General features: G+C 38.8%; 1 protein-coding gene across 1 annotated transcript in view; it reads left to right on the plus strand.

The window, feature by feature from the left end:
* Faf1 (Fas associated factor 1) overlaps window positions 1-24,498 on the plus strand; it is a 301,749-nt gene that overhangs the window by 273,475 nt on the left and 3,776 nt on the right. The window contains exon 18 of the mRNA XM_052176992.1: window positions 4,285-4,500. Coding sequence (XP_052032952.1) covers window positions 4,285-4,500 — 216 coding nt within the window. The remainder of the gene's footprint in view (window positions 1-4,284; window positions 4,501-24,498) is intronic.

Below are 24,498 nucleotides of genomic sequence, written 5' to 3' on the forward strand. Positions count from 1 at the left end.
TGGCTGCATATCCAACATTACATGAAGTGGAATTGAAGTTTGATTGGATTAATCCTTGGATGGAGAGCCAGGTGAAAGGCCTTAGATGTGAATACATAGAGAGAGACACAGAGTTTACTAAAGAACAGTACGTGGACAAACTTAGAGAATGAATGGTTCACTTCTTAAAGCTATGCTTGAAAGAGCCACATTTTAAAGAATTATTGATTGGAAAGAATTAACACAAAGTTAATCACTTTTACTAGTTTTTTTCCCCCCGAAAGTTATACTTTTATCCTGTCTACCCAAAATTGTTTCCTTTTAAGCTCTGATGCCTCCTGGAGTAGGAAAAATATTAAGTAATGTTGATGGCAAGAAAACAGAAATTATGTCAGGTAATGGTGGCATTCACCTTTAATCCCAGCCCTTGGGAGGCAGAGGCAGATGGATCTCTGTGAGTTCAAGGCCAGCCTGGTTTACATAGTTCCAGGACAGCCAGGGCTACACAGAGAAACCCTGTCTCAAAAAATAAAATAATATAAGGGTAGGGGAGGAAGAAAGGAAAGAAGCAGAAATTATATTATTAGAAGCTTTGACAAATTCTCTTGTTTTTTGTTGCTAGCCTGTCATCTTCACTTACTTTGCTAATATGTATCACAAACTTCTTCTGTGTAAAATCTTAAAACTGATTTCACCCTTCCCACCCAAACCTGCTTTCTGTAGCTTTCCTGTCTTAATAAGTGAAAAATATTTCTAGCAGTATGAGTGCAAACCTTAGTATCATGCATGGCTTTTTTCTTTCAGATCCATATTTAATGATTATGTGTTTTTACCTACTTTAAAGATATTTACACAACTCAAATGTTTCTCTTCTAACTGCTACTACAAACTTATCCAAAGGCTACCTGGCTTGAGCCCATGTTTCTATTTTTAATCTTCTGCATAGTCTTAATAAACCCTTTTGAAACTATTGCATCATGCTTCCAAAATTCACTTCAACTTCAAAATAAAAATTTACATCTTACATTGACCTCAGTTAAATCTCTAGAATTTCACCTCAGAACTGACAAACTTCCTAAAATGTATGTGAAGAAGACTAGAAATGGAAAGGTTGAAACAATAATGAAAAAGGAACAAGATTGGAGGATATTCTCAGAGTTTAAGACTTCATATACTCATTAAAGTTCTAGGGAAAACATAGGAGACAAATCTTCATGACCTTAGTAAGCAAAGATTCCTTAGTAGTGACACCTAAGTTATGATCCATAAAATAAGGCACAGTGCTGGAGAGATGTCCTGGCGGCTAATAGCACACCGCACTAGGACCAGTGGTAGGCAGGTCTCAACTGCCTGTTAGGTCCAGCTTTCAGAGGACCTGTTGCCCTCTTCTGGCTCCTGTGAGCAACTACACTCACATGCACATACCTAAACAGACAAAAGTAGAAACTTTTTTTTTTTGGATCTTTACACAACTCTAAGAAGACTTCGTCAAATTTAAGATTTCTGTGCATTGCTGATAGGGTGTTTGCCTCACAAGTACAAAGCCCTGGGTTAGGTACCTAGTATCATACATATATACACATATATGACAGGCTTATTGTAAATTATATTTTAGTTTTAAAGTAGGAGAAAATACAATAAGTGGCCTTTTCAAACTGACTACATTATATGCACCCTTTATTTCCTCTCTAAATTCTGTCCCCTCTAGCTCATTCTGTTCTCATCACATTGGCAGCTGTGCTGTTCTTCAGCACACCAGTCCCAGGGCCTAGATGTTCACCGTGACTCCTGCCCGTAATACTTTGTGGCCTAGCTTTTCTTTCAGTGTTGTGCTCTTCTTCCGTTCTTGCAGTGTTCCCACTCTCCATGTTATATGTAACTAATGAGGATACATTTTCTTTCATGCATTTTATTGCCATGACCTTTTTTATTTACCCCAAATAGAATATTAATGTCCATTTAAGCAGAAATTTTTTGTGCTGTTTTTGTTCTTTGTTCTTTTCCTATCATCTAAAACAGTGCTTAATGCAGGAAAAGAATCAGAAAGAATTCATAGAATTGATATTAGCTTTTAGACTCTTTAACATTGTAAATTGTTATCTGCTACATACTTACTGATAGAAGCCTAGAGTATAACGTACATGTATTTTTTAACATGTGTGTGTGCAAATGTATTAAACCAGTTTTTGGTAAAAGAGTGTATTTTTCTGCTTCCTGTTTGTTGAGACGGGGTTTCTCTTGTGTTTCTGGCTGTCCTGGAACTCACTCTGTAGACCAAACTCAGAGTTCTGCCTGCCTCTGCCTCCCAGTGGCTGGTATGCACCACCACTGCTTGGCTATTTTCTGTTTCTTAAAAAGAAAATGGAAAAAAAGAAAAGAAAAAAAAGAAATTTTATAGAAACAGCCTTCTATGAGGATCTGACCCTATTTCACATTATAAAATATTTCTATTTCTCATTTTTCAGATGGAATGCTTTAAATAAGATTTTTTTTACTTACAAGACCAGCTTTATTTTGTCACAAATCTCAAATAATGGAAATAAAAAACTATACTTATTGAACAAACCAAATGAATTTTAACAGTGCTGTTTACAATGACTGTTTGAGTTTAGGTGTCCTTTGTGTCATTGTTATAAAACATGTTTGCTTACATAAGTCCTTTACATTTAATCTATTTAAGACTAGACTACTGCAGTATTTTTGTCCCTTTTGCTAGTGAAACTTAGTTATTCAGACCCAATGCAGTAGTCTCTTCTTGGTTTTCCAAGTATCTCTTCATTTGTTTCCCCAATGGTCCACTAGTGTGGAATATGAGGTTTGCTTTCATACTGCAGAAAAGCCATGGAGACTGCTTACATTGGGGAGCAGATATTGTCTGCAAAGCGAATAGACTAATGGGCTACTGTTGTTTATTCTCCTCTAGTATTATCACTTGCATTCAGACAATAATGTAGCATCTGTGATTGCACGGGGAAATGTCAAAATAGCGAGCAGACAGGTGCATTAAAGAGAAAGCAGGAGAAAAACAGGAGACACTGAATCAGGCATAATTTGAAGTATGTAAAGGGAGTGTTGTAGAAACAATGGTAGCAACTGTCCTCAGTTGTCCACAGTGTTATATTCAACATGAGGCACTTTCCACCAACTAAGTGATGACCAGGTAGCAACTCTAAGTACTTTCCAGATACTGCTATGCTTTGTATAAAGACTCTGCAAGGAAGATGTTGTAAGTTTGGAAATCAAACTCGGATCTTTGTGTATGCTAGGCAGGTGTTCAACTAAGCTACACCTTTTCTCTTCCATGAGTGATTAGAAAGGCTGTTACTTGCCTAATAGCCAGTATTCCCTTCTCTTTGTCATAACCGAAAGCCTATATTTCCTAATGGTGTTAAAGCTTTTTTAATGTAGGTATTTGTTTAGGTGGCACATTTGAAGACAATTTATAAAAGTCAATGTTCTTCTTCTACCATCTGGGTTCCAGGGATTGAACTCAGATCACAAGGCTTGGTGTCATCAAATGTCTTTACCATCTCACTGGCTCAGATTAATGGTTTTTAGAACTGGCTCTTTGAAGTCAAGATAGTGGGATTTTGAAGACAGGGAGCCCCGAGGTTTAAGGGCATGATCTGGGACACTTGATCAGGTGCCATTTTTATAGGTATGTTGATGTTCTGAAAATGTATCAAATATACAGTATTTAGGCATGTTTTCTTATGTATGCTACTTTAATAAAAATTTTAAGTAATTCCAAATTCATGGGTAAACAAAAATATGAAATTTAATATAATACCAGTTTACATATAAAACAATTAAAATACAGACTTTTATAAAGACAGGCATAAAATTAATAGAGAATATTTAAGGTGAGGACGGCGTCTTAGAAATAGAAACAGCTACAGAAGATTGTGAATGTACTTAATGCCACGAAAATGTGCGTGTGAAAACAGTTTAAATGGGGGCAGGTAGGACGGTTCAGCAAGTAAAGGTGCTTTGCCATCAAAAGCACCTTTGATGCTTTTGACCTGAGTTCAATCTCCAGAACACATATAGTGGAGAGAATCAGTTCCTGCAAGTTGTCCTCTGGCATCCACATGCATACCATAGCACTCAGGTACCCACACATATACATACAAACTACACAAAATAAATACATAATTTTTAAGTTGAAATGTTTTAATTAAAAGATATAAGCACTCATGTGTCTTCATTATTTTTTAATTTTTTAAATTTTTTTTCTACTTTCTTCCTCACCCATCATTTATGAGTCCACCTATGCCACTTTTAATGCTAAATTTATCTTTCTAGGCCATCAGACTCTCCTTAGAACAAGCCCTGCCTCCAGAGCCAAAGGAAGAAAATGCTGAGCCTGTTAGCAAGCTTCGGATTCGAACCCCCAGCGGCGAGTTCCTAGAACGGCGTTTCCTGGCCAGCAATAAGCTCCAGATTGTCTTTGATTTTGTGGCTTCCAAGGGCTTTCCGTGGGATGAGTTTAAGTTACTGAGCACCTTTCCTAGGAGAGATGTAAGTTCCCTTCCTGTCTCAAAGCATGTTTTCAACTCATGGGGGCCAGGAAAAGGTTGGGTTTCCCAAGCCAGCAGATGTGTCCAGGAACCTATGTTAAAAAGTAGATCTTAGATCTTTCTCCCGTCACTACTTTCTCAATGTATAACTAACCTAACAGGCTTTGTAAGGTCTTCGTCTTTATATACCTCAGCGTAGTCCTCCCTTCTCTCACTGCTCCAAGCTCTTCTTCATGTATGATGGACACAAGCATGCCTGCATATGTTTATACCACAGAGGAAGCTACTATCAAAGGTTTCAAGATCATTGTGAGCTTTGAACTCACTATGTAGCTCTGGCTCTCCTGAAACTCACTCTGTAGACTTGGCTGGCCTTGAACTCACAGAGATCCACCTGCTCCTGCCTCTCAAGTGCTAGAATTAAAAGCATGAGCCACTACACCCAGCTGAAATTAATTTTGGCAGGATTTGAGATTTATTTATTTATATTATCTTATGAGTATAGATGTTTTACCTACATGAATATGTCTATATGTCTGCACTACATGCATGCAGTGCCCACTGGGGCCAGAAAAGGGCATTGGATCAGTGAACCACCAGATGAGTGCTGAGAATTGAACCCTTGTCCTTTGGAAGAGCAGCCAGTGCCCTTAACTGCTAAACCATCTCTCCAGCCATTGAAAGGATTTTTTTTTTTTTAAAAGAAACAGGGGGTTCAATGGCCTGCTGCCTGCATGCCTTGAACTTCCTCTCCAAGGCTTTGAGTGTGAAAGTGCGGACTGTTGTTAATGTGGGCCAGCCTGAAGTGGAGTGCCCTCCACTTAGTCCTAACAGAAAATGTATTCCTAGTCTAGCTATATCATATACACTTGTTTCTCCTTGTCAAAGAAGGCTATTCAGTGATTAACTTCTCAGTGTCTCGCTTAAACCTAATTTTATTTCGGATCCAACTCCTTATTACAAGACCAATTTTTACCAAGTTTGACCCAGTTTCGTAGGGGAAATATTTGACCTAGAGATACTTAGTCAACCTGAAACTAGCTACCAATTTCCAAAGCCCTGCTGACCATGTCCTTTCTTGCTTAAAATTCTGAAGTAGTTTCTGCTACCCTAGTACAGTACAAGTCCCCTTGGGGATGTTGAAAACTTAGCAGTCTAGTCCCTGACTACATTTCCAACCTGGTTTCCATCAGCAGGAGATAGGAGATTGCTCATGATTTACTCAAGGCACAGACACTCTTGTGCCTCTGTGCTTTATATACTCTCTTAACAGCCCCTTTGGTATTCACCCTCCCCTCACCTATTCGGAGTCAGGTTTTAATTCCAAGCTCAAACATTAACCTCTCTGTGAAGCTATCTACTATTGCTTCTACTTAAGCTATTAACCTCTCCCAAGCTCTCTACTATTGCAGTTTATGCATTCTTTCCTTAATAGTATTTGCCATGTTGTTTAATAGTGACAGTCCGTATCACAGCCACATCCCTCTCTACTAGAGTTCTTACCATGGTATTTCACAAGTGAACTTTTGTTAACTGTTGTTAAATGTTGATAACCTCAGGCTCTTCTAAATCTCTTGTTCCTTAGTGAGCTAGAAAGGCTATTCCAATTCACAACAGATGCCCTAGGGCCACCCAGATTCCAATCCTAACCCCAGAAAGCCCAAGACTCTAGGCCTCTAGAGTCATAGATGGGCTGACAGTTAATGGCACTTCATCCCTCTCTGAATGCTCTTTCAAGTCGAATGACTAGTGTTTTTACAAAGCTCTCTGTAATAGCCATCTGAGTCTACAAGGATTAGGATCTAATTTGTAAAAGTCATCTCAAATTACAGCCAAACTAAAGACTGTTAAAAAGCACATCTTAAGTCCTTGCCTCTTTAATAACAAATAATATAAGACTTAACTATAGGAGTCTTATTGTGTCTTGAGCCTTTTTCCACAAAGCAAAGGCTGGTTTCTCACCAAAGGATCTATTAAATGCTCTTCTGTGCCCCTGTCTCCCCCAACAATGAAAACATTACATCATATTAAGATTTCCCAGCTGTCCCACTATTTGCTGAATGTCTGCTGGCTATTATACTTCTCTGAACTGAGCACTGTGGGATAACCAAAGTAGCAGCAGGCACAGGCATTCCCCAGAAAAGCTGACTGTCAAAATGGTTTTAGAGTGGGTTTTGTTTGCATTTTGTTAGTAAGAGTCACCGGGAGAGAAAATAGTATTTCCTTGCAGAGCTTGAGTCAGTATGCTATACCATTAGTGGCACAGAGTACACTGACCCATTTGCCTCTTTCTGGGCATTGTCCTGTAAATGAGTCCTGAAAGATGAGTAAGTACCCTTTAGCATCTGTCATAGCCCAGAGTCTTTCCTAGACGGCCTTTCTCATGCTGTGTGGTGGAAGGTTGTCAGTAGCACGCAGCCTTCCTTTTCTGTCCTACTTAGGTTCTTCCTACATCTTCCTTTCTCTCTTTCTTTCCTTCCTCCCATTCTCCTTTTAATTTCTATTTTATATTTACCATTTCCTTTCCTTTCTATTCTTCTTTGTTGCTTTATCCCTCGTCTCTTGGCTCTCCTGCCTTCTCTGTTTTTCTTCTATTGTCAACTCTTATTCTACCTACAAGTAGGAGGCTATTTTCTATTTTTACAGTGATTAGAAAAGGATTCTAGAAAAGGAGGTTGAGGAATGACAAGCAAGCTCTAGGGACCTATGCCCCATTTGCTGTAAAAGACAAAATTACAACAAACTTTCTTAAATGTAACTAGATTTCGTGGTTCATAAATTAGTATAGCCTCTATTCTATAAAACAGAATATAAGCTTCCACTGAACATTAACAGAACTGTGAGTTTTATAAAGTGGGAATGGGAAAACAGGATAATTAGGATGGAGGGTCAGGAAACTGCCTCACTGGGTTACTTTTTTGTCAGGATTAAAGCAGAGTAGATCCCTTACTCTGACTCACTAGATTGGGGTGCAGGGAAAGAATCTGTTTGGGGATCTGTTTGTCTCCTTAAAGACTGATTTGATTGTGGGTCATGTAGTGACTTCACTTTCATTTGTTGTGCTCTACAGGAACTTACTTGAGAACAGTGGCCTCCAGTAACTTTGGCTTAGCAGTTTGTTTAACAGTTACCATCTTTTGTTTGGTCCCCTCCTCTGTAAGAGTATTGACAAATACTTTAGGGCATTAGCACTACTCTCACTTATGGTCCTTGGCATTTCTCTTCTCAGCATGTACTCAGGTTTCTTTGAATGAATTTTTGTCATCTCATTCCAATATGGACCATTTACTGTGAGGTAGACAGCTATGTGCAAACCTTTAAAATTTAGAGAGGATATAGTATGCCAGGGAGATGAGTGTTGTGACTATATGGAAAATAATACCAAAACCTTCGAATATGCACCTTACCAAAAGGCCCCATAAATCAAGTAGAACTGACTAGATTAAAGATTGAACTAGATGAAGAGTATACTCATATTTTAATTGAGTACTTTTGTAATTCTGTATAACAGGTGATGTGCATCAAGAACTGGTAGATTCCTCCTTGCTCACAATTCTATTGCCTGGCAACTCATGACTGTGTTAAATCATAGGACATATAAGAATGAATGAGTCCAGTGTCAGGCTCTATAAAATAGAGACCTATAGTTTACAACCAAGTTCATTACATTGGGGATTTTGTTGAAGCTACTCTCTATGTTGACTAAAAGTAAAAGATTCCTTAAGTCATATAAAGGTTTAGATCTAACATAATAGACCTGACACTGTCAAATTATCTGCAAGATACTGATGATTATGGGAATTATAATTGCAGAATTATTCTGCCAAGCAAGTGAAAGATATAGTTTAAGCAAGGAAAAGTCATCTTGTTATGATGAGGAATCATTCTGATGTCTTGAGTAAAATCACAGCAAGGGGCTATCAACTTCTTTTGTTTTCCAAGTTGAGTACCTCTCGTTAGAGATGGTCAGTGTGCTGGATTCTCTTTATGCCACTCAACGGGCAGGAGTCTTGTACTTTGAAATGTATTTGAGTTTCTCAACTCACCTTATAGAGTTTCAAGAATACTGCAATTTTTGCCTTAAAGAGTTATAGCCAGATGTTGGAGGAAACTAGAATAACTCAGCATCCAGCCCAGGATGTAGGCAGATAATAAAAAACTCACAAAACAAATAATAATGAAATATAAGTTCCTTCTGAAATGTATTGTTTTCTCACCTCCATCACTCCTACCTCCCACATGCACCTAAGATACTCAAAAGTAAGACTAATTTGTTTGCAAAATAAATCTCATCAAACTTGACCTGAATATTTACACAAGTACTGAAATAGCATTTGACCACATAGGCTTTTTTATTTCCTTTCCTGAAATTTTTAAAATATTATTTATTTTATGTGTATGAGTACCACATGCATGCCTAATGCCCAAAGGAAGCCAAAAGAGAGCATCAGATCCCCTGGAACTGAGTTACAGATGGTTATGGTTATAAACTACCTTGCAGGTACTGGGAATTGAAACTAGGTCCCCTGGAAGACAACCAGTACTCTTAAAGGCTGAGCCATCTATCCAGCCCCTTCTGCTGAAATTCTTCAGTCTTGAGCTGAAAGTTTTTTAAAGCTGGCAAATCAAACCAAAACACACGTTATTTGTGTACTGATCCTATAGATATATTCCATCAGAGTCTCAAATACAGATGTTCTAGTCAAAATTTGATAACCAGTATATTCAGTTATATCCTGTGATAAAAGGAGCAGTTTCTGGTTAAAATTACAGAGACAACTATATTTCGCTAAAAGTATCCTCAAGTAGTTTCTGAATTTTGAGGTATCAGGTAGGGAAGAAAGCAAATACTTCCATTTCTTTCATAAAGGTATTTTTTGTACAAATTTACTGTAGTTTTAGATAGCTTAAGAAGAAGAAAAATATTTCCTGAAATGTAGAAAACAGAGCTTGGGAAGCAGCTCTGTAAAGTACTTTCAGTCCCTAAAACCCATACAACAATGTCCAGTCGTAATGGCACCTGCTTGTAATCCTACCACTGATAAGGAAGAACAGATAGGCCCTGTTTTTGTGCCAGCCTTGCCTGCTGGGCAAGCTGTAGACCAGTGAGAGAACCTGTCTCAGTTCCTCAAGAACTGTCCTGGCTTTGTCCTCTTGATACAAACTAGAGTTGTCTAGGAAGAGGGAGGATCAGTTAAGGAACTGATTGGACTGACCTGTTGTAAGCTAGCATTTCTTAAATAATGTTTGATGTGGGTAGCTCCCAGCTCAGTGTGTGTAGAGTCAGCTCAGGAAAGGTGGTCCTTGGTTATGAAGTAAAGCAGGCTGGGCAGGCAAGGAGAGCCAGCCTTGAAGCAACGTGCCACCATAGCTTCTGCTCATTTCCTGCCTTGAATTCTTGCCCTGATTTTCCTTTGTTATGGACTATAAGCTATCTGATGAAATAAGCCCTTTCCTCCCCAAGTTGCTTTTGGTGGTGGAACTTAGTTACAGTACCAGAAACTCAAACTAGAACAGGAACCAAGGTTGCCCTCTGCCCCTCCCTACAAAGGTCATATATAGGTACACAAAAACAAAAGTCTAGAAAACAATGTTTTTTAAAGGCAGTATTTCAAGATTTGTTTTAAGGCTGTAAAAACCCTTAGCTCTTTATCAGGTCACTAAGTCTTAACGTAGCTATTCTGTTCTGCTTGGTATTTAGAACTTCTGCACACCTCAGTTTCTTCATTACAGTTCTGGAGCTTCTTATCTAGTCCTGTGGTATACTCTCAAGTTACCTTGAGCCTGCATGTTTGTTTCTATAGCATGTAACATTTTAGCATGAAAACTGAAATGTTGACTGATGATATTTCAGATTTCTTGGCACTTCATTCATCTTTTAGAAGATAATAATCTATGTAAAGATAACTATCTTTGGTTGAATACCTTTGTTAATTGACAGTGTTTTCCTTGTAGTTAACATTTTTAAAAATCTCATTAGTTATGAAGATACTTTGAGATGTTCCAATGCTCTTTGAAATATCCCAAAATTAGTCTGAGGTCCAAAAGACTTAATTTAAGTTTTGATTTAGGAACATTTGTCAGAAATTTCAAAGGTTTAAACCTCTTGATTAGGATAGGATCACAGGGCATTGGGAGATAATATTGATTTAACCAATGTGATAATTAGAAAACTTCAAAAGACACATGCAGAAAGTTACATAGTTGTAAATAAAACCTCTGGTTTTTAATGCTCAAGACTTGGTTTTCTTAAATAATCAAAAACACTAAAGACAACAGTGTACAAGGAAGAAATCATTTTGATAAAGGGCTGTTTCTTGTTTAGGTAAGTTTTCATCGTTGTTGTTGTTATTGTTGGGTTTTTTGGTTTGGTTTTTGTTTTTGTTTTTCAAGATGGGATCTCTGTGTAGCCCTGACTGATGTGAAACTCATTCTGTAGACCAGGCTGGCCTTGAACTAAGAGTTCTGCCTGTTAGGTTATTTTTCTAAAAGTAGCACATGGCTTCCTATTAGGAGCAGTCCTGTACTGCCAACAAACTTATTTCTATGACAGAGAACCAGGTTCTTAAGTAGTAAGAGAGACGTCACAAAGGAGGTGAATGGGACAGAGCCATGCACAGAGATGTCTGTTGAGAGGAAACAGAATTATCATGGAGGTAAAGATTTGATGGCAATTAGACTGGAACCTGAATCCCACTCTCTCACAGGGCTTCAGTGTAACACTGGATTGTTTACTTAGCTCTACTGAACTTTCACTTGATAAGAGTAGATGAGTAAGTGTAGGTGGAATGTGTACAGAGGGCTTACAGCTTTAAAGGATTTAAAAGACAGTGAATTCTTCAGGATGGGGGTGTATTGGAGGGATGGATGGCATTTTGAGACAGGATCTCACCATGTAGACAGTAATTGCCTTGAATTACCATATAGTCCAAACTAACAGCACACACCCAGTAATTCCCCACCTCAGTTTCCCTACTGCTAGAATTACAGGTGTGTGATACCCATGCCCAGCAGTGGTAGAGACTTGTGTTAAAAATATCCAAATGCTCTTAATGTGTGATTGGAATCTTCTCTTTCTCTTTCTCTCTCTCTCTTTCTCTTTCTCTTTCTTTCTCTTTCTCTTTCTCTTTTCTCTTTTCTCTTTCTCTTTTCTCTTTCTCTTTCTCTCTCTCTCTCTCTTTCTCTCTCTCTCTCTCATTTCATTTTGGTTGTTGTTATTTTTGATTTTTCAAAACAAGATTTCTCTGTATAACAGTCCTGGCTCTCGTGGAACTTGCTCTATAAACTAGGCTGGCCTTAAACTCACAAAGGTCCGCCTGCCTCAGCCCCCCAAGTACTGGGATTAAAGGCATGTGCCACCATTGCCTGGCCGTTAGAATCTTAATATCTGATTTTTTTTAATTTTCTATATTCTTTGTTTACATTTCAAATGATTTTCTCTTATATCTGATATTTTTAAAAAGGTCATAGAGATATCAGGGCCAGTTCTGTCATTTTAGTGGTTAGGTCTTCCTACATCAATAATTCCTCACAAACATCCACAGGCCAATGGATCTAGACAGATTCTCAATTGAGGCTCTCCTTATGGGTTGTGGCAAGTTGACATAAATATAATAATGTCTCATCTTGAGAAGCATGATATCATTTTTAAAAAATAAAAAAATAATCTTGTAGTGTTTCATTTTTCAATTTTGTATTTGGCTACATTTATAGCTATCATATACCATTTACTCTGGCCTTCAGGAAAAGGTTTAAAATTCTGCAACAAGCCATACAAAATTCTTCACACTTTCAAACCATCTTTTTTCCTGATAGCTTTCTTACCACATGTTCCACTCACCCACTCGAACACACAAATACAACTTCTTTTTTGTTGCTGTTGTTTGGTTTTTTGTTTTGTTTTGTTTTGTTTGTTTTGTTTTTTGGATTTGGTTTTTTCGAGACAGGATTTCTCTGTGTAGCTCTGGCTGTGGTGGCACACGCCTGTAATCTCAGCACTCTGGGAGGCAGAAGCAGGCGGATTTCTGAGTTCAAGGCCAGCCTGGTCTCTACAGAGTGAGTTCCAGGTCAGCCAGGGCTACACAGAGAAACCCTGTCTTGAAAAAAAAAAAAGTGTAAGAAATCAAGATATCTTGTCAGCCTTGTGGAATATTTCCATACCTGTATGTATTATGTGTTTAGGTTAAACAAGTCTGTCTCTGCAAACATGGTTTCTTTGTCCCAAAACCTTTTAAAATCCTTTCTTGTAACATCTTAAAATGTACAGTACATTACGATTTTCTATAACTATCCACTGTACAGTAGCACTCCAATCTAAGACCTTGCTTCAGTCTAGCTCTAACAACATTTATCTACCTCCACTCTTCCCTGGCAACCGCTATTCTACTCTCAGCTTATGGGATCCCTTTGTTTTTTCTTCAGCTTTACATATGGATGAATGAGACCTTCTAGTACTTATCTTTCTGTGCCTGATTTCATAATTTAAAAAAGTGCTCTCCAGTTATACCCACATCATCACAAATGACAGGACTTTTTTTTACAGCTGTGAATATGTGCCATATCTTTAGTTGATGAACATATCGGCTGCTTCCAAGTTTTTTAGCTATTGTAAATGGTGCTGCGGTGAACGTGGGAATGCAGGTGCCTCTATCTCCATTGGTGAGATCACTGTGTCAGAAGACTGTACTAATCTACATTCCCACTGACAGTATGCAAGCTTATCTATTTTCAAACCTTATGTTGTAAGGAAAAATGTTTCTGGATTATTTTACCTACTGACATGTGAGTTCCTAAGTCAAAGTTCTTTGTTTTATTTTTGAATCAGGGTCTCATCATGTAGCCCTGGCTGGTGTGGTACTTGCTGTGTAGACCAGGCTGGCCTCAAAACATAACAGAGATTCACCTGCCTCTGTCTCCTGAGTGCTGAGATCGAAGCCATATACCACGATATCTGGCTTGGCAGCGTTGTTCAACTAAAAGACAGTTAATAGCAAAAGAAAAAACCCTATAGCATTTCCTTCATAAGAAAGTCTGCATTTACTATATATGAAGTTCTAACCTAGTATTTTCCGATTAAAGAGGAAATTTTTCTTGTAAAGGCAATTTATATTTTTAATTTGTTTAACACATTTGTAACTTCTAAGTTAGAATTTTTAAGGAAAATTTAAACAATTATTTTTATGGGTTCAAGATGATGTTTCTCTAGATGCTTATACTGTCAGAAAATTAAATCAGAAAGCTGGTTCTAGAGATCAGGGCTAGAGAGCTTCCCTAGTTTACACAAAACTTTGAATTTAAAGCCTGCAAGATAAAAAAAAAAGTTAAACTAATTAAAATATTCACCACCTCAAGTACTTACCATTTTCTTAATGAGAAATTTTTTCAAGTCTACTTTTTTTTCTTTAGAAATTTAGACATACTAAATACATTTACTCCCTGTGGAGTAAATTCTCTGTGGTTGACCTCTAAGGCTTTATCCTAACTAGAACTTTATACCCTTATCAAAACCTTCCCTTTCCTGGTCTCTAACATCAGTGCCATACATACTGAGTCAGTCTAACAACTCACAGTTGGGGATGCCTTTACTTTAACATTGGAAGGACTGAGGAGTAGACTAGAGAGGGCAGTGTATAGAAGAAGGAACACTGGATTGACATCAGATCACCTAGGAGCTGGGCAGCCCTGGATAGAATATACCCAACTCAATAAATCTCATGTTCCTTCTCTACTAAATAGAACTAAATTCCACTTACCTCCCAAGACCCACTGCATTGCTTAGGTAAAGTGAAGAATATAAAGTACATTGTAAACTATGCGGTGCTGTTGAGATATGAATCTAATTAGTGTTTAGTTTAAAAAACTTACAGTAAATAAATGAATGATATAAATGCACAAATAACATTAAAATAAAAGCTATGCTGTCTACCATTTATTGAGAGCCCATCATCTGCCAGGCACTTACTTTATAGGCATCATGTAATTGAATTTTTACATTATGAAATAGGTGCTATCTTTACCTTATAACTAAGAAAAAAAATCACTCAAAGAAGCAGATTTCAAAGCTTTGTCCAAAAATCTCTAACTCCTAGTAAATATTATGCCATTTCCCAGATGTGGAAGCTGAAACCATACAATGAAGTCATGTAACAACGATCACATAGCCAGAAAGTAGCAGAGCTAGAAATGGAGGGGCTGGCTTTTCTTTATGTTTCACTGGCAACTTGGAAAGACGCATTAACATGGAGAAAGGCAGGAAGACTAATCAGAGGTGCCTCAAGCACACTGGGCAGGTGCTCTACCACTGAGATGTATCCCAGCCCCCCTAGGCACTTTTTCATCAAGCAATGAATCCTTAACCTTGTCTTATGTATTAGACAAGACAGTGGAGGTGGGAGACCACAAAGATGGCAGCAGTGGGAATAAAGAATAGACAGCAGGGGCAAGGGGAAGGTAGTAGTGAATGGGTGACTGTTTTGTCACATCAAGAGGATGGAAAGAAGCAGCTGTCAGGGTGATTCTGAGGGTCTCAGTATGAATGGCTAGAAATTAAAAATAGTCCTACCTCAGGAGAGCTTATGGGACATATGGGAAGGCAAGCTTACTTTGGATGTGTTGAGTCTGAGGGGCAGGAAGTCTACATAGTGCTTCTCAGAAGAGCATAAGAAGGGTTAAACTGTGAGACTACACCAGCACCAGAGGTACCCCTGTCAAGGAACAGAGCAGATTAAAAGTTGGTGAAGCCAAAGGGACTGTGTTGGTGGTGGTTACAGGACTAGAGTGCCTGCTCAAACCACACTTCTGCTATTTCCTCACTTTTAATCTTGGATAAATTAATTTAGTTCCATGTAGCTTACTGTCCTCATCTGTAAAGCAATGATAATGAAATATCTAGAATACATGACTGATATGAAAGCAAAGCAGAGTTTCGTTTTAAAGAACTAACACATAAGAAATGCTCACTGTACCTGCACTGCCTTAGTGAAGCTGACAGGGAGAAAGGATCTTACCACCCCACAGAACCACTGAGGGAGGGAGTCAGTGGTGTGTGAAGTGGGGGGAAATCTCAGTCCATGCTTCTGACCAACCAGAGATTTCAAGGGATGTTGAAGGTATATAAGGTAAAGATAACTATTTCAAGAAAGCTGAGTAGAGTGCTAGGCCATTGCAAGTCTGCCTTGGTCCCTTCAGACTTGTTTAAAATACAGTGACTTGGAATAATGGAGAATGATAACCAATGACTATGTCCTATGTGCCTGTTATACACCAGGTACTTCAAATCTATTAGTTATCTAAAAGGTGTTGCCTTTATTTTATAGACAAAGACATAGAAGCTTAGAGAGCTAAAATTTCCCTAGGTTGCACAACACTAATACCTGTATTTGATTCTCAAATACACATCATCTCTTCATACTATGCTGAACATTAAGTGGAGTGGCTATTACGGATTATGTATTAGTATGTTGATGTGTTTAAACCTTTGTAAAATTGTTTACTCTGCCTCAGAACTTAATTTTGTAGGTGTTTGCGAAGCAGTGTAGCATTCAAAATTGCTATTATCAGAAATAAAGTTTGAAGGTTATACATGTAATTCAGTCTGACTCTTGGAAACATACATAAAAACCCCTAGTTGTTTGCTCAGACACTGCAGGTGTCTCTGCAGACCTGCTTTTTACTCTCACTGCAGTGTGTGTGATGGCGCCGCTGTAAACACCAGCCACTGCCAGCACGTGTATGCTCAAATTAGCCTTTCCTAGATACTCACTGTAATTCTCAAATTCAGCGCTGCAGTTCCAGAATGCATTAGCACATGCACCTCACATGGCAAGTGCTCTGGCCTCACTGCAGCTCAAGCCCCAGCATCAAAGTACTTTACCTAGGCCACACCTTACACCTCACCCACATCTGGACCTCACAGTTTGGGTTTAATGCCTGAGTCTCAGGCTTGAATGTCATCTTGCTCTTTCCAAGATTATTTCACTTTTATAGTTAGCCTTCTGTGAGGCTTTGTATGACCTTCATACATGCCTTCTATGAGGTCTTAAGTCAGAAGACCGGCATACATGTCTTCTAGTTGAGAGACTAAGACACTGAAAAAGCCTAGAAGTGAGACACTAAAGGCAGAAATGGTTATCTCAAGCTTACAGTCAGTTACAAACTGAAGGTGTAAATTTTTAAACAAACAAAAAAATATACATATCAAAGGTGAAGTTCCTTGGAACTATATCTAATTGACCATTATTGGGCTTTTTTCTTATCTAAGTGTTGCTCTAGACATTGCTTAAAGGCAGATGCCTTGTTTACTGCTATAATCTAGTATCTATCAAGTTTCTTAAATGCCATATACACTAAGCCAGGTGGTGGTGGTACAAGCTTTAATCCTAGTACTTGGGAGGCAGAAGCAGGTGGATCTTATATTAGTTTGAGGCCAATTTGAGTTCCAAGACAACCAGTATAACAAAGAAACCCTGTTTTGAAAAACAAAACAAAAAAAGGTCATAAACAATAAAGAAACACTTGTTTAGTTAATAAGTGAGGAAAACACAGTGCTTAGACACAGTTGCACAGCTACAGTTAGTGTTTGGTTTTGTCTTTCCATATCACTGGACAAACTTGTGAGCTCATAATGCCCTCATGGCTTGTGATTAGATTAGTTGGGAACTGTAATATAGTAACATCCACCCTCATTTATTCCTAGTTTTTCCCCCTTGATGTATAGCCATGAAAGTAGAAATCTCAGGCCTGTAGAGAAAAAGCATGGTGTATTTGGAGCTCAGCGACCTGAAGTAACCCAACTAGTGAAAGCTTTCAAGTATCTTTTAACAGCAGTTGTCAGCCTCTGATTCTGACATCTCTGACAGGGCATCTGAGTATGTGCTCTGGGAAAGGGACTAAGCTGGGAGCAGGCATCTCAAGACAAAATGTTTACTCTTCCAGCCACGCATCTGATCTCAAGCAAGCCATGAATTTTTCTGGGTCATATTTTCCTCCTCTGAAGTATAGCTTTAAATATGTGCTTTTAAAAATCTTACTTAGACTTTGATACTATGACAATATGATTAAATAGATTTTTTTAAACCTAGATATTAATACTACTTAGTCCTGTAGCAGCCATCTTCTGGGAAGAATAACAAAACCACTGGCTGCCTGGCCTTCCCAGCTTTAAGACCATCTTCTCTCCTTTTATCTGAGAATATTCCCCTCCCTGGCAGTTTATAGAGAGTTAAGCTTCTATTTACTGTAGCTGGAGGCTCTTATAAGCTGAGGCTTTGACAGTATTTCACATTTATTTATCTGAGGCAGAGCTTAGGATCAGGTAGCAGCTAAGTCATTTGAGGTTATTCAAATGCATTGAAAATGTTGCTTAATAATTCAGAACCAGTTTTCTCTGTTTAGAGTGTTAAGATTTTTAAAATCCTCCTAATTAGCCAATTCCAACAGTTTAAACAGAGAAGGGAAAAGCTCTCCCTTCTTAAAAGGGCAACTGATGCAGACTTCTTATTAGCTCCTGTGTCTGGACACTGGCCGAGGCTAGAGCAGAGCATCCAGAGCAAAGAGCCCTGATGGAGTCATCCCCAGTGCTCCAGTGGCATCCCAACAGCTCTGCCTGCTGAGGCGTGAGGCGACTGACTGTAGCTGTGGCAGTGCAGCTCCTCCAGATTCCATCTCTGGAGAAGAGTGGAGAAACTTCACCCAGTCATTCTACTGCCAGTCTTCTAACAAACATTTCTGGAACAGATAGTTTCAAAGTAAATTAGATTCTGGGAATAGAGAGAGCCAATAAAATTCCATATATGCCCTCAGAATTCAGCAAACGAGAGGCAGACTCATAAACAATTGTAAAATGGCCTGAGAGCCATAATATAACTCACTGTGAAAAGATACAATGAGCTGCAGCCTTCAGAATTCCTCACTTCATTAAAGTGTAAGAGTGCTATTTGAACAAAAGAACAGTGTTGGTATTGCCAGTGCCTAGAGTCTAGAACACACCCTAACTTTGCATCTGCCAGCTTACTTTGGCACCAACCCCATCTGAAGAACCAACAGGTAAAAGACAGGTATTGGTTCAGCAAATATAGCTTGGTCACAATGGAGCAATGGAGTGCAGAATGAAAGAAACAACAGTGAATGTGTGTTGTTCCTGTGTCACAGACCTGTGGCCTAATCAACGAGACTGGAACTTGGCGTGATTAGCTCTGTTCCAGAAAAAGAAAAAGGGCATTTAGGCTCTGTCACCAGCCTGGTTTTGTAGAGGAGGTACCTTTTAAGTTGATCTTGAGGAATATATAGGTTAGAATGTTTGAAATTAGACAGGAAAGATAATTTAGGTAGAGGAAACAACATAGCCCAAGATTCTAGGAAGGAAAACCCAATAAATATTTGGTCAATAGCAAACACCTCTAATTGGAGACTGTGAAGTAATAACATTTGAAGATCAGATAATAAAAAAATGATAGGACCAAGATACCATCACCCTTTCTAAAAGCATAGGTTGACATGTCATTAATGTATCTCTTTGCTATATGCTCTGAAATGTTGATGTGAGCTTGCTTTCTATTTCTTAGCACCCCATAATATTCTCTAGTTTGGCACCTACTCTGCATGCTACTTTATTAACAGCATATGATACACAAGGTACCTTAAGTTGCTCTGTCTTCTCTACAAAACATTTGTGTGATGTTCGAGGGAAAACTATGATGGTACTCATGGCTGTTCTCTAAAGTAGGACAACAATGTCGGCATCCTTAACAAGACAGAAGCTCAGAGATAAGAAAGATTTGGCTGGGGTCTCTTCCAAAATATTTTGATTTCTCATCATAGTACTTTTCTTTAAGTCCAGGAATTTGGGAGGTCTAGTATTCTACAGACCTTCTGGACCAGCCTTCAAAGGATGTTCCTGCACTGTTCATGGTTCTTGCCTTCCAGTTTCATAAGCTTTTGGGCAAATGAAGTGTAATATCAAAATAGCTCAGAAAAAGCCTTGGTAACATTTAAGATATTGAACGTGCTGCATCTGGTAACTAGAAATTTTAATGATCTCCTGCTGTTTTGGTAATTGGATAAGTAAATACATCAGACTAAATCACACCAGCAAGTCTTTTGTATGTCGTTAGGGACTCAACTCTTTTAACTCCTGTTCAAAGCTCCAGCTCTTGAGTGGTGCTTGTGTGCAGAACTAAGAACTCACTGGCTAGCATGGCCCTACTTGGGTATTAAAATGCATGCAAAATGCTCATTCTCTCCCTAGCCACTCTGCGGCTGAAGACACATTGAGAATGCACTAAATGACCTCTCTGCAGCCAGGGGGAAAGTATTTTTCTAAGGTTTATAATACCTAGAAATTTATATTCTATCTCCAAACTGTCTTCCTAGCTATGCCTACCATTAAAGGCCCAAAAGAACCTTGTCAGAAACACCAACACCCATTTACAAATTGGGGAAATGAAAGGCTGAGGGGAAAAAAAAAAGGATTGCTCTTTTAATATTAATTTATTATTAACAATTGTTTTAATAAGAAATTGTTTAATAACTGTAGAAGAGTGACGGGATGGGAAGTTTTGTGCAACTCTCTTCCATATAGAAATGTGGAAGAAGGACCCAGAGGGACATGGTGTATCAGAAGACCACTGGAGTGTTGGGCAGTGCTCTCACCATCTTACAGACGAGAAATCTCTGTTTCCTCTCATACGAGATTATGATTTGCGCAAAAGATGCAGTGCCAGGATTTAAAATCCACTTTTTTCTTAATCTGTGCCCAATGGTGAGATTCTGGGGCAAACAATAATTAGGATTTCTCAGAAGGCTTTCTTTCTTTTTTTTTTTTTCTATATTCTTTGTTTACATTCCAAATGATTTCCCCTTTCCCGCTTCCCCCATCCCCATAAGTCCCATAAACCCTTCCCCCCTCATTCCCCAGTCACCCCCCCCCTCCAATTTCTCTGTCCTGGTACTCCCCTACAATGCTGGGTCAAGCCTTTCCAGGACCAAGGCCCTCAGAAGGCTTTCTAAACCTAACCAGTATGCAGGTATCTTTTCCCTGTTTCTCAGTGCCACAGTCATTTATTAGTGTTGTGATCCAGTCTAATCAGAGACATCCTGGAGACCGGTTATGAAGACCTGGCTGTTTGGTGGTACTGGCCTCTGTAGAGAGCCTTATCCCCTAGATCAGTGTCTCCCTATCTCTTTCAAACCACTACATACTCAGAGGTAACTATACTGCCTTGAGATGACTCAGCATCAGTCCAACCCTGGGGCTTCTGGCAGTCCCCAATGGATGAAGAGACCAGTACTTATCATATCCATAACCTTAGGCATGCCTCTGGAGATAATCTGCACTAGATTTCTCTTTTATACTACAGAATGAAATGGAAGGTTTTGGATGTGTCAGGTGATACAGATTCATGTAATGTTTTCTAAGACAGACCCATGTGGTGTTTTGCTGAGGTGAGGCCTGTGGGAAGACACTGTATTTGGAGAGAGTATAAATAGGACTCAGAGGACAGTCATGGCATGCTTGCATAGCTAGCTACACAATGTTTCTTTGGTCTCTTTGCTGATCTTCCTTTCATTGAGGGAGGCACAGCAGCAAATTTCTCTTGGCACCTTTGCTGGTCCTAGTTGTTGCCGCCTAACTTGTGCCAATTTGGTGGCAAAGGATTGGCATTTTTTATTAGATGTGCTACTGCTGCTAATTCAGATATTATTGAACTGGACTGCTGGTATCTTGACAAACAGAGATTGAAATTGCCCCCAAGGAACTACTTTTAAACAGGAAGTACTTTTAAACTACTTTTAAAACATCCCCTTGTCCTATTTACCATTTTCTCTCCCCTACCTTTGGACTGTGGGCTAGAAGGGGTCGGGGTCAAAGTGTTTGAGAACCCTTATTAAAAGTATGGTTTAAAAAAAAATCTAAGCCTAAGGGCTGGAGAGATGGCTCAGCAGTTAAGAGCACTGACTGCTCTTCCAGAAGTCCTGAGTTCAATTCCCAGCAACCATGTGGTGGTTCACAACCATCTGTAATAGGATCCAGTGCCTTCTTCTGGGGTGTCTGAAGACACTGACAGTGTACTTACATATATAAAATGAATAAATCTTAAAAAAAAAAAATCAAAGCCTACAACAGACTCTTCATCTGTGAACTTACCTATATTATTTATGCTTCTGTGGACCCCAAGTTTATAAACTGTAAAGCAGAACTTCACTTGTTTACTTGAAATTGTTCCTTCAGATCAAATGATTAACTAATCTCAGGGAGAGACCTGACTATCCTTTGGTATTGGTTTTTTGTTTTGTTTTGGGAGATTGGGTTTTGTTTTTTTTTTTTGTTTTTGTTTTTTGTTTTTTGTTTTTTTTTTTTTTATGCTTGGTCTGCATACTTTGATTTTTCTCCTGTTTTTAGGCTAAAGAACCTCTCCTCCTCTAACCTTACCCTTGTTAGGATCTTACCTCTTACCTCTGGGCTTTCCCATTAACATTGTCACTTGATAATGTAGTGACCAAAGCCACCACTAGGAACACTAATGCCAGGAAAGGTAACCAAGGCATCCCTAACAGGATGCCAATTTTTTAGGACATTTTAACATTAATAAAAATATCAGTTTTTACCCTGTCTATACAAAAAATAAAAAAATAAGAGGGGTACTTAAAGAGTTATGACAATCAATTAGATAATATGGAGATAATTAGCATAGCGTGTGGCACTTAGAAACTTCCAAGTAAAGAGTAACATAGGTTGAGATCCCATCTCAAAAAAAGAATAGAAACCGGAGTCCCATACAGATGTCAGAAACCCTGAAGTAACGTACTGTATCAGCCCTTAATCATCGATTTCACCTGGCCTAAGTCACGTGACTTCAGAGTCTCAAGTTGCCACCTCTGAAATGAAGGTCTGGAATGTTGGGTAGTTAAGGCATTTTCTCAGCATAACATTTTGAGATTTCCAATGTGGCAAGATGAGACTGTCACGTTAGTTTATATTTTCACAACAGAGTATTAGTTTTAGGACAGGAACTGAATGAAGTCCAGTGAGGTCATAGGGTAGAAATGCATATAAAATTTCAAATTGCTGAGAAAATTGATATAGCAAAGAAAAGCTCTGTTTGGCAGGGAATGTGTCCCATCTGTGCTAACATAAACATTTTACAGAGTCAGTTTGCAAAAAATGTTGTTTGAATGAAAGAATATACCCATTCAGGTTTCCCAGGTTCAGTAAAGAAAATATCAGGATGGTTGACATCCGTCTTCTAACTATAAAGTCAAACTGTACCTCTTATTTGAGAACACCCCTCCTCCCACAAGGAATCCCAAAGTGTTCATTCTCTGTTGATTTAGAGAGTCAATAATTCAGTAAAGTCCCAGGTAAATGGCAAAAGACAAACTCAGATTGGGTTTTTGTATTCGTATTTTATAAACATTTCAGGACTTTTTTTTATTAATGACCTTTGTTCCTTTGCCATTCTTAAAGTGAAGATCTTGTATCCTGGAAGCTTGATTAAAAAGAAACTCTGGGTCATCTCTTTCTATTTCTTTCTCCATTTAGATACTCAATATCTCTAGCGATATAATCTAATAACTCAGTAGATTCCAAAGCTAAATTCCCTTGATTCACAGTCTGCCCTTACTAGCTTTGATACTTTAGACAATTTGCTCTGTAACTTAATTTCCTCATAAAATAAGGATAATCATTCTTCAATCATTGGAGGACTTTTATAAAAATTTGTTTTATAAATGCAGAGTATGTCATTGATTGCCTGGTTTGAAATAAATATTCAGAAAATGTTAGTCTTACCATCACCTATAAATATACCTGTATTTGGATGTCTCTAAGTGCAACAGACTTCCCTCTTCCCTCCTAAGTCAATCTGTTCATAAGTTGGTTTGTCAAACCTGACTTTAAAACTTTAGTCCCTGCAACAGTGGATGGGGAGGTAGCGTTGGTGACCTTATCTACAAGATGGCACCAGTACTAATTTTACAAGGCCATCTTGAGGACTAGTTAAAAGACTACATGTAAATGCAGGCTGTGTGGACCCAACTCACAGGAGATGCTCACTAAGTGATGTGTGCTGCTGTGATGATGACTGAAGACAAGAAGAAAAATAGCAGAAGGAGGAAGAAGAAAAGCAACGACCATTATTAGCCACGTTAGTACCTGCTGCTTCTCTGAAGAGTTCTGCTTCCCATGATCTTTAACTCACCCTCCTGACTCTCTGTACAGGAACCTCACCAGGCATAAGACTTGAAGGCATCTGCCCTGCCTTCTACCTGTCAGACCTCAGAGACTCAGGGCCACACAGCTCATCTCTGCCCCAGCAGCAGCAGCACCTCTTCCTTGTACCCTCTCCTCACATAGTTCTCTTGTCCTCTGCTGTTTATTAGGAGATATAGGCTTACTTTCCTCCCTACCAGGAGAGCCCTCCTTCCATGTTCCATGCCCTTAGAATGAGGCAGAGAGCACTGCAGAGTATTTTCACAATATGGCCACTAACTAGCTACTGGGGAGAAGCTTGGTATCCTGCATTCCCCTAGTTTCCCCTCATTTACAAATTATAGAAGACAGTATAATTTTTTGATACGTACAAAGATGATGTAATAATAAAATGGAATACTTAGCATATCCAGCACCCCATTGAGCTAACATTTCTTTGTAATGAGATTAAAAAAAAATTCTTCTATATCACATACTTATGTCGCATAACATGGAGAAATCCAGCTGGTCCTCAACTGGAAGCTTCATTCCTACCATTGGCTTTCATAGTACTGCTAAATGCTGACAACTGGAAGAGAGGTAATCTTCAGTCTCATCTAGCAGTAAACCCTGCAGTCTGCATTTAACACCTGTCTGGCAAGATATGCCCACTGGTGCAGTAGTGCCACAGATGCTTTGACAGTCCCTCAAGGCTCAGGGAACTATGAGGAAGTTGGAGGATAAAGATTATAAAAGCTAGAGATGTTGGATGACTCCAAAGCATCAGTGCTTTCTGGATACAACAGTGCAGAT

This window comes from Apodemus sylvaticus, chromosome 3 (assembly GCF_947179515.1).
Source record: "Apodemus sylvaticus chromosome 3, mApoSyl1.1, whole genome shotgun sequence".
Classification (NCBI taxonomy): Eukaryota; Metazoa; Chordata; class Mammalia; order Rodentia; family Muridae; genus Apodemus; species Apodemus sylvaticus.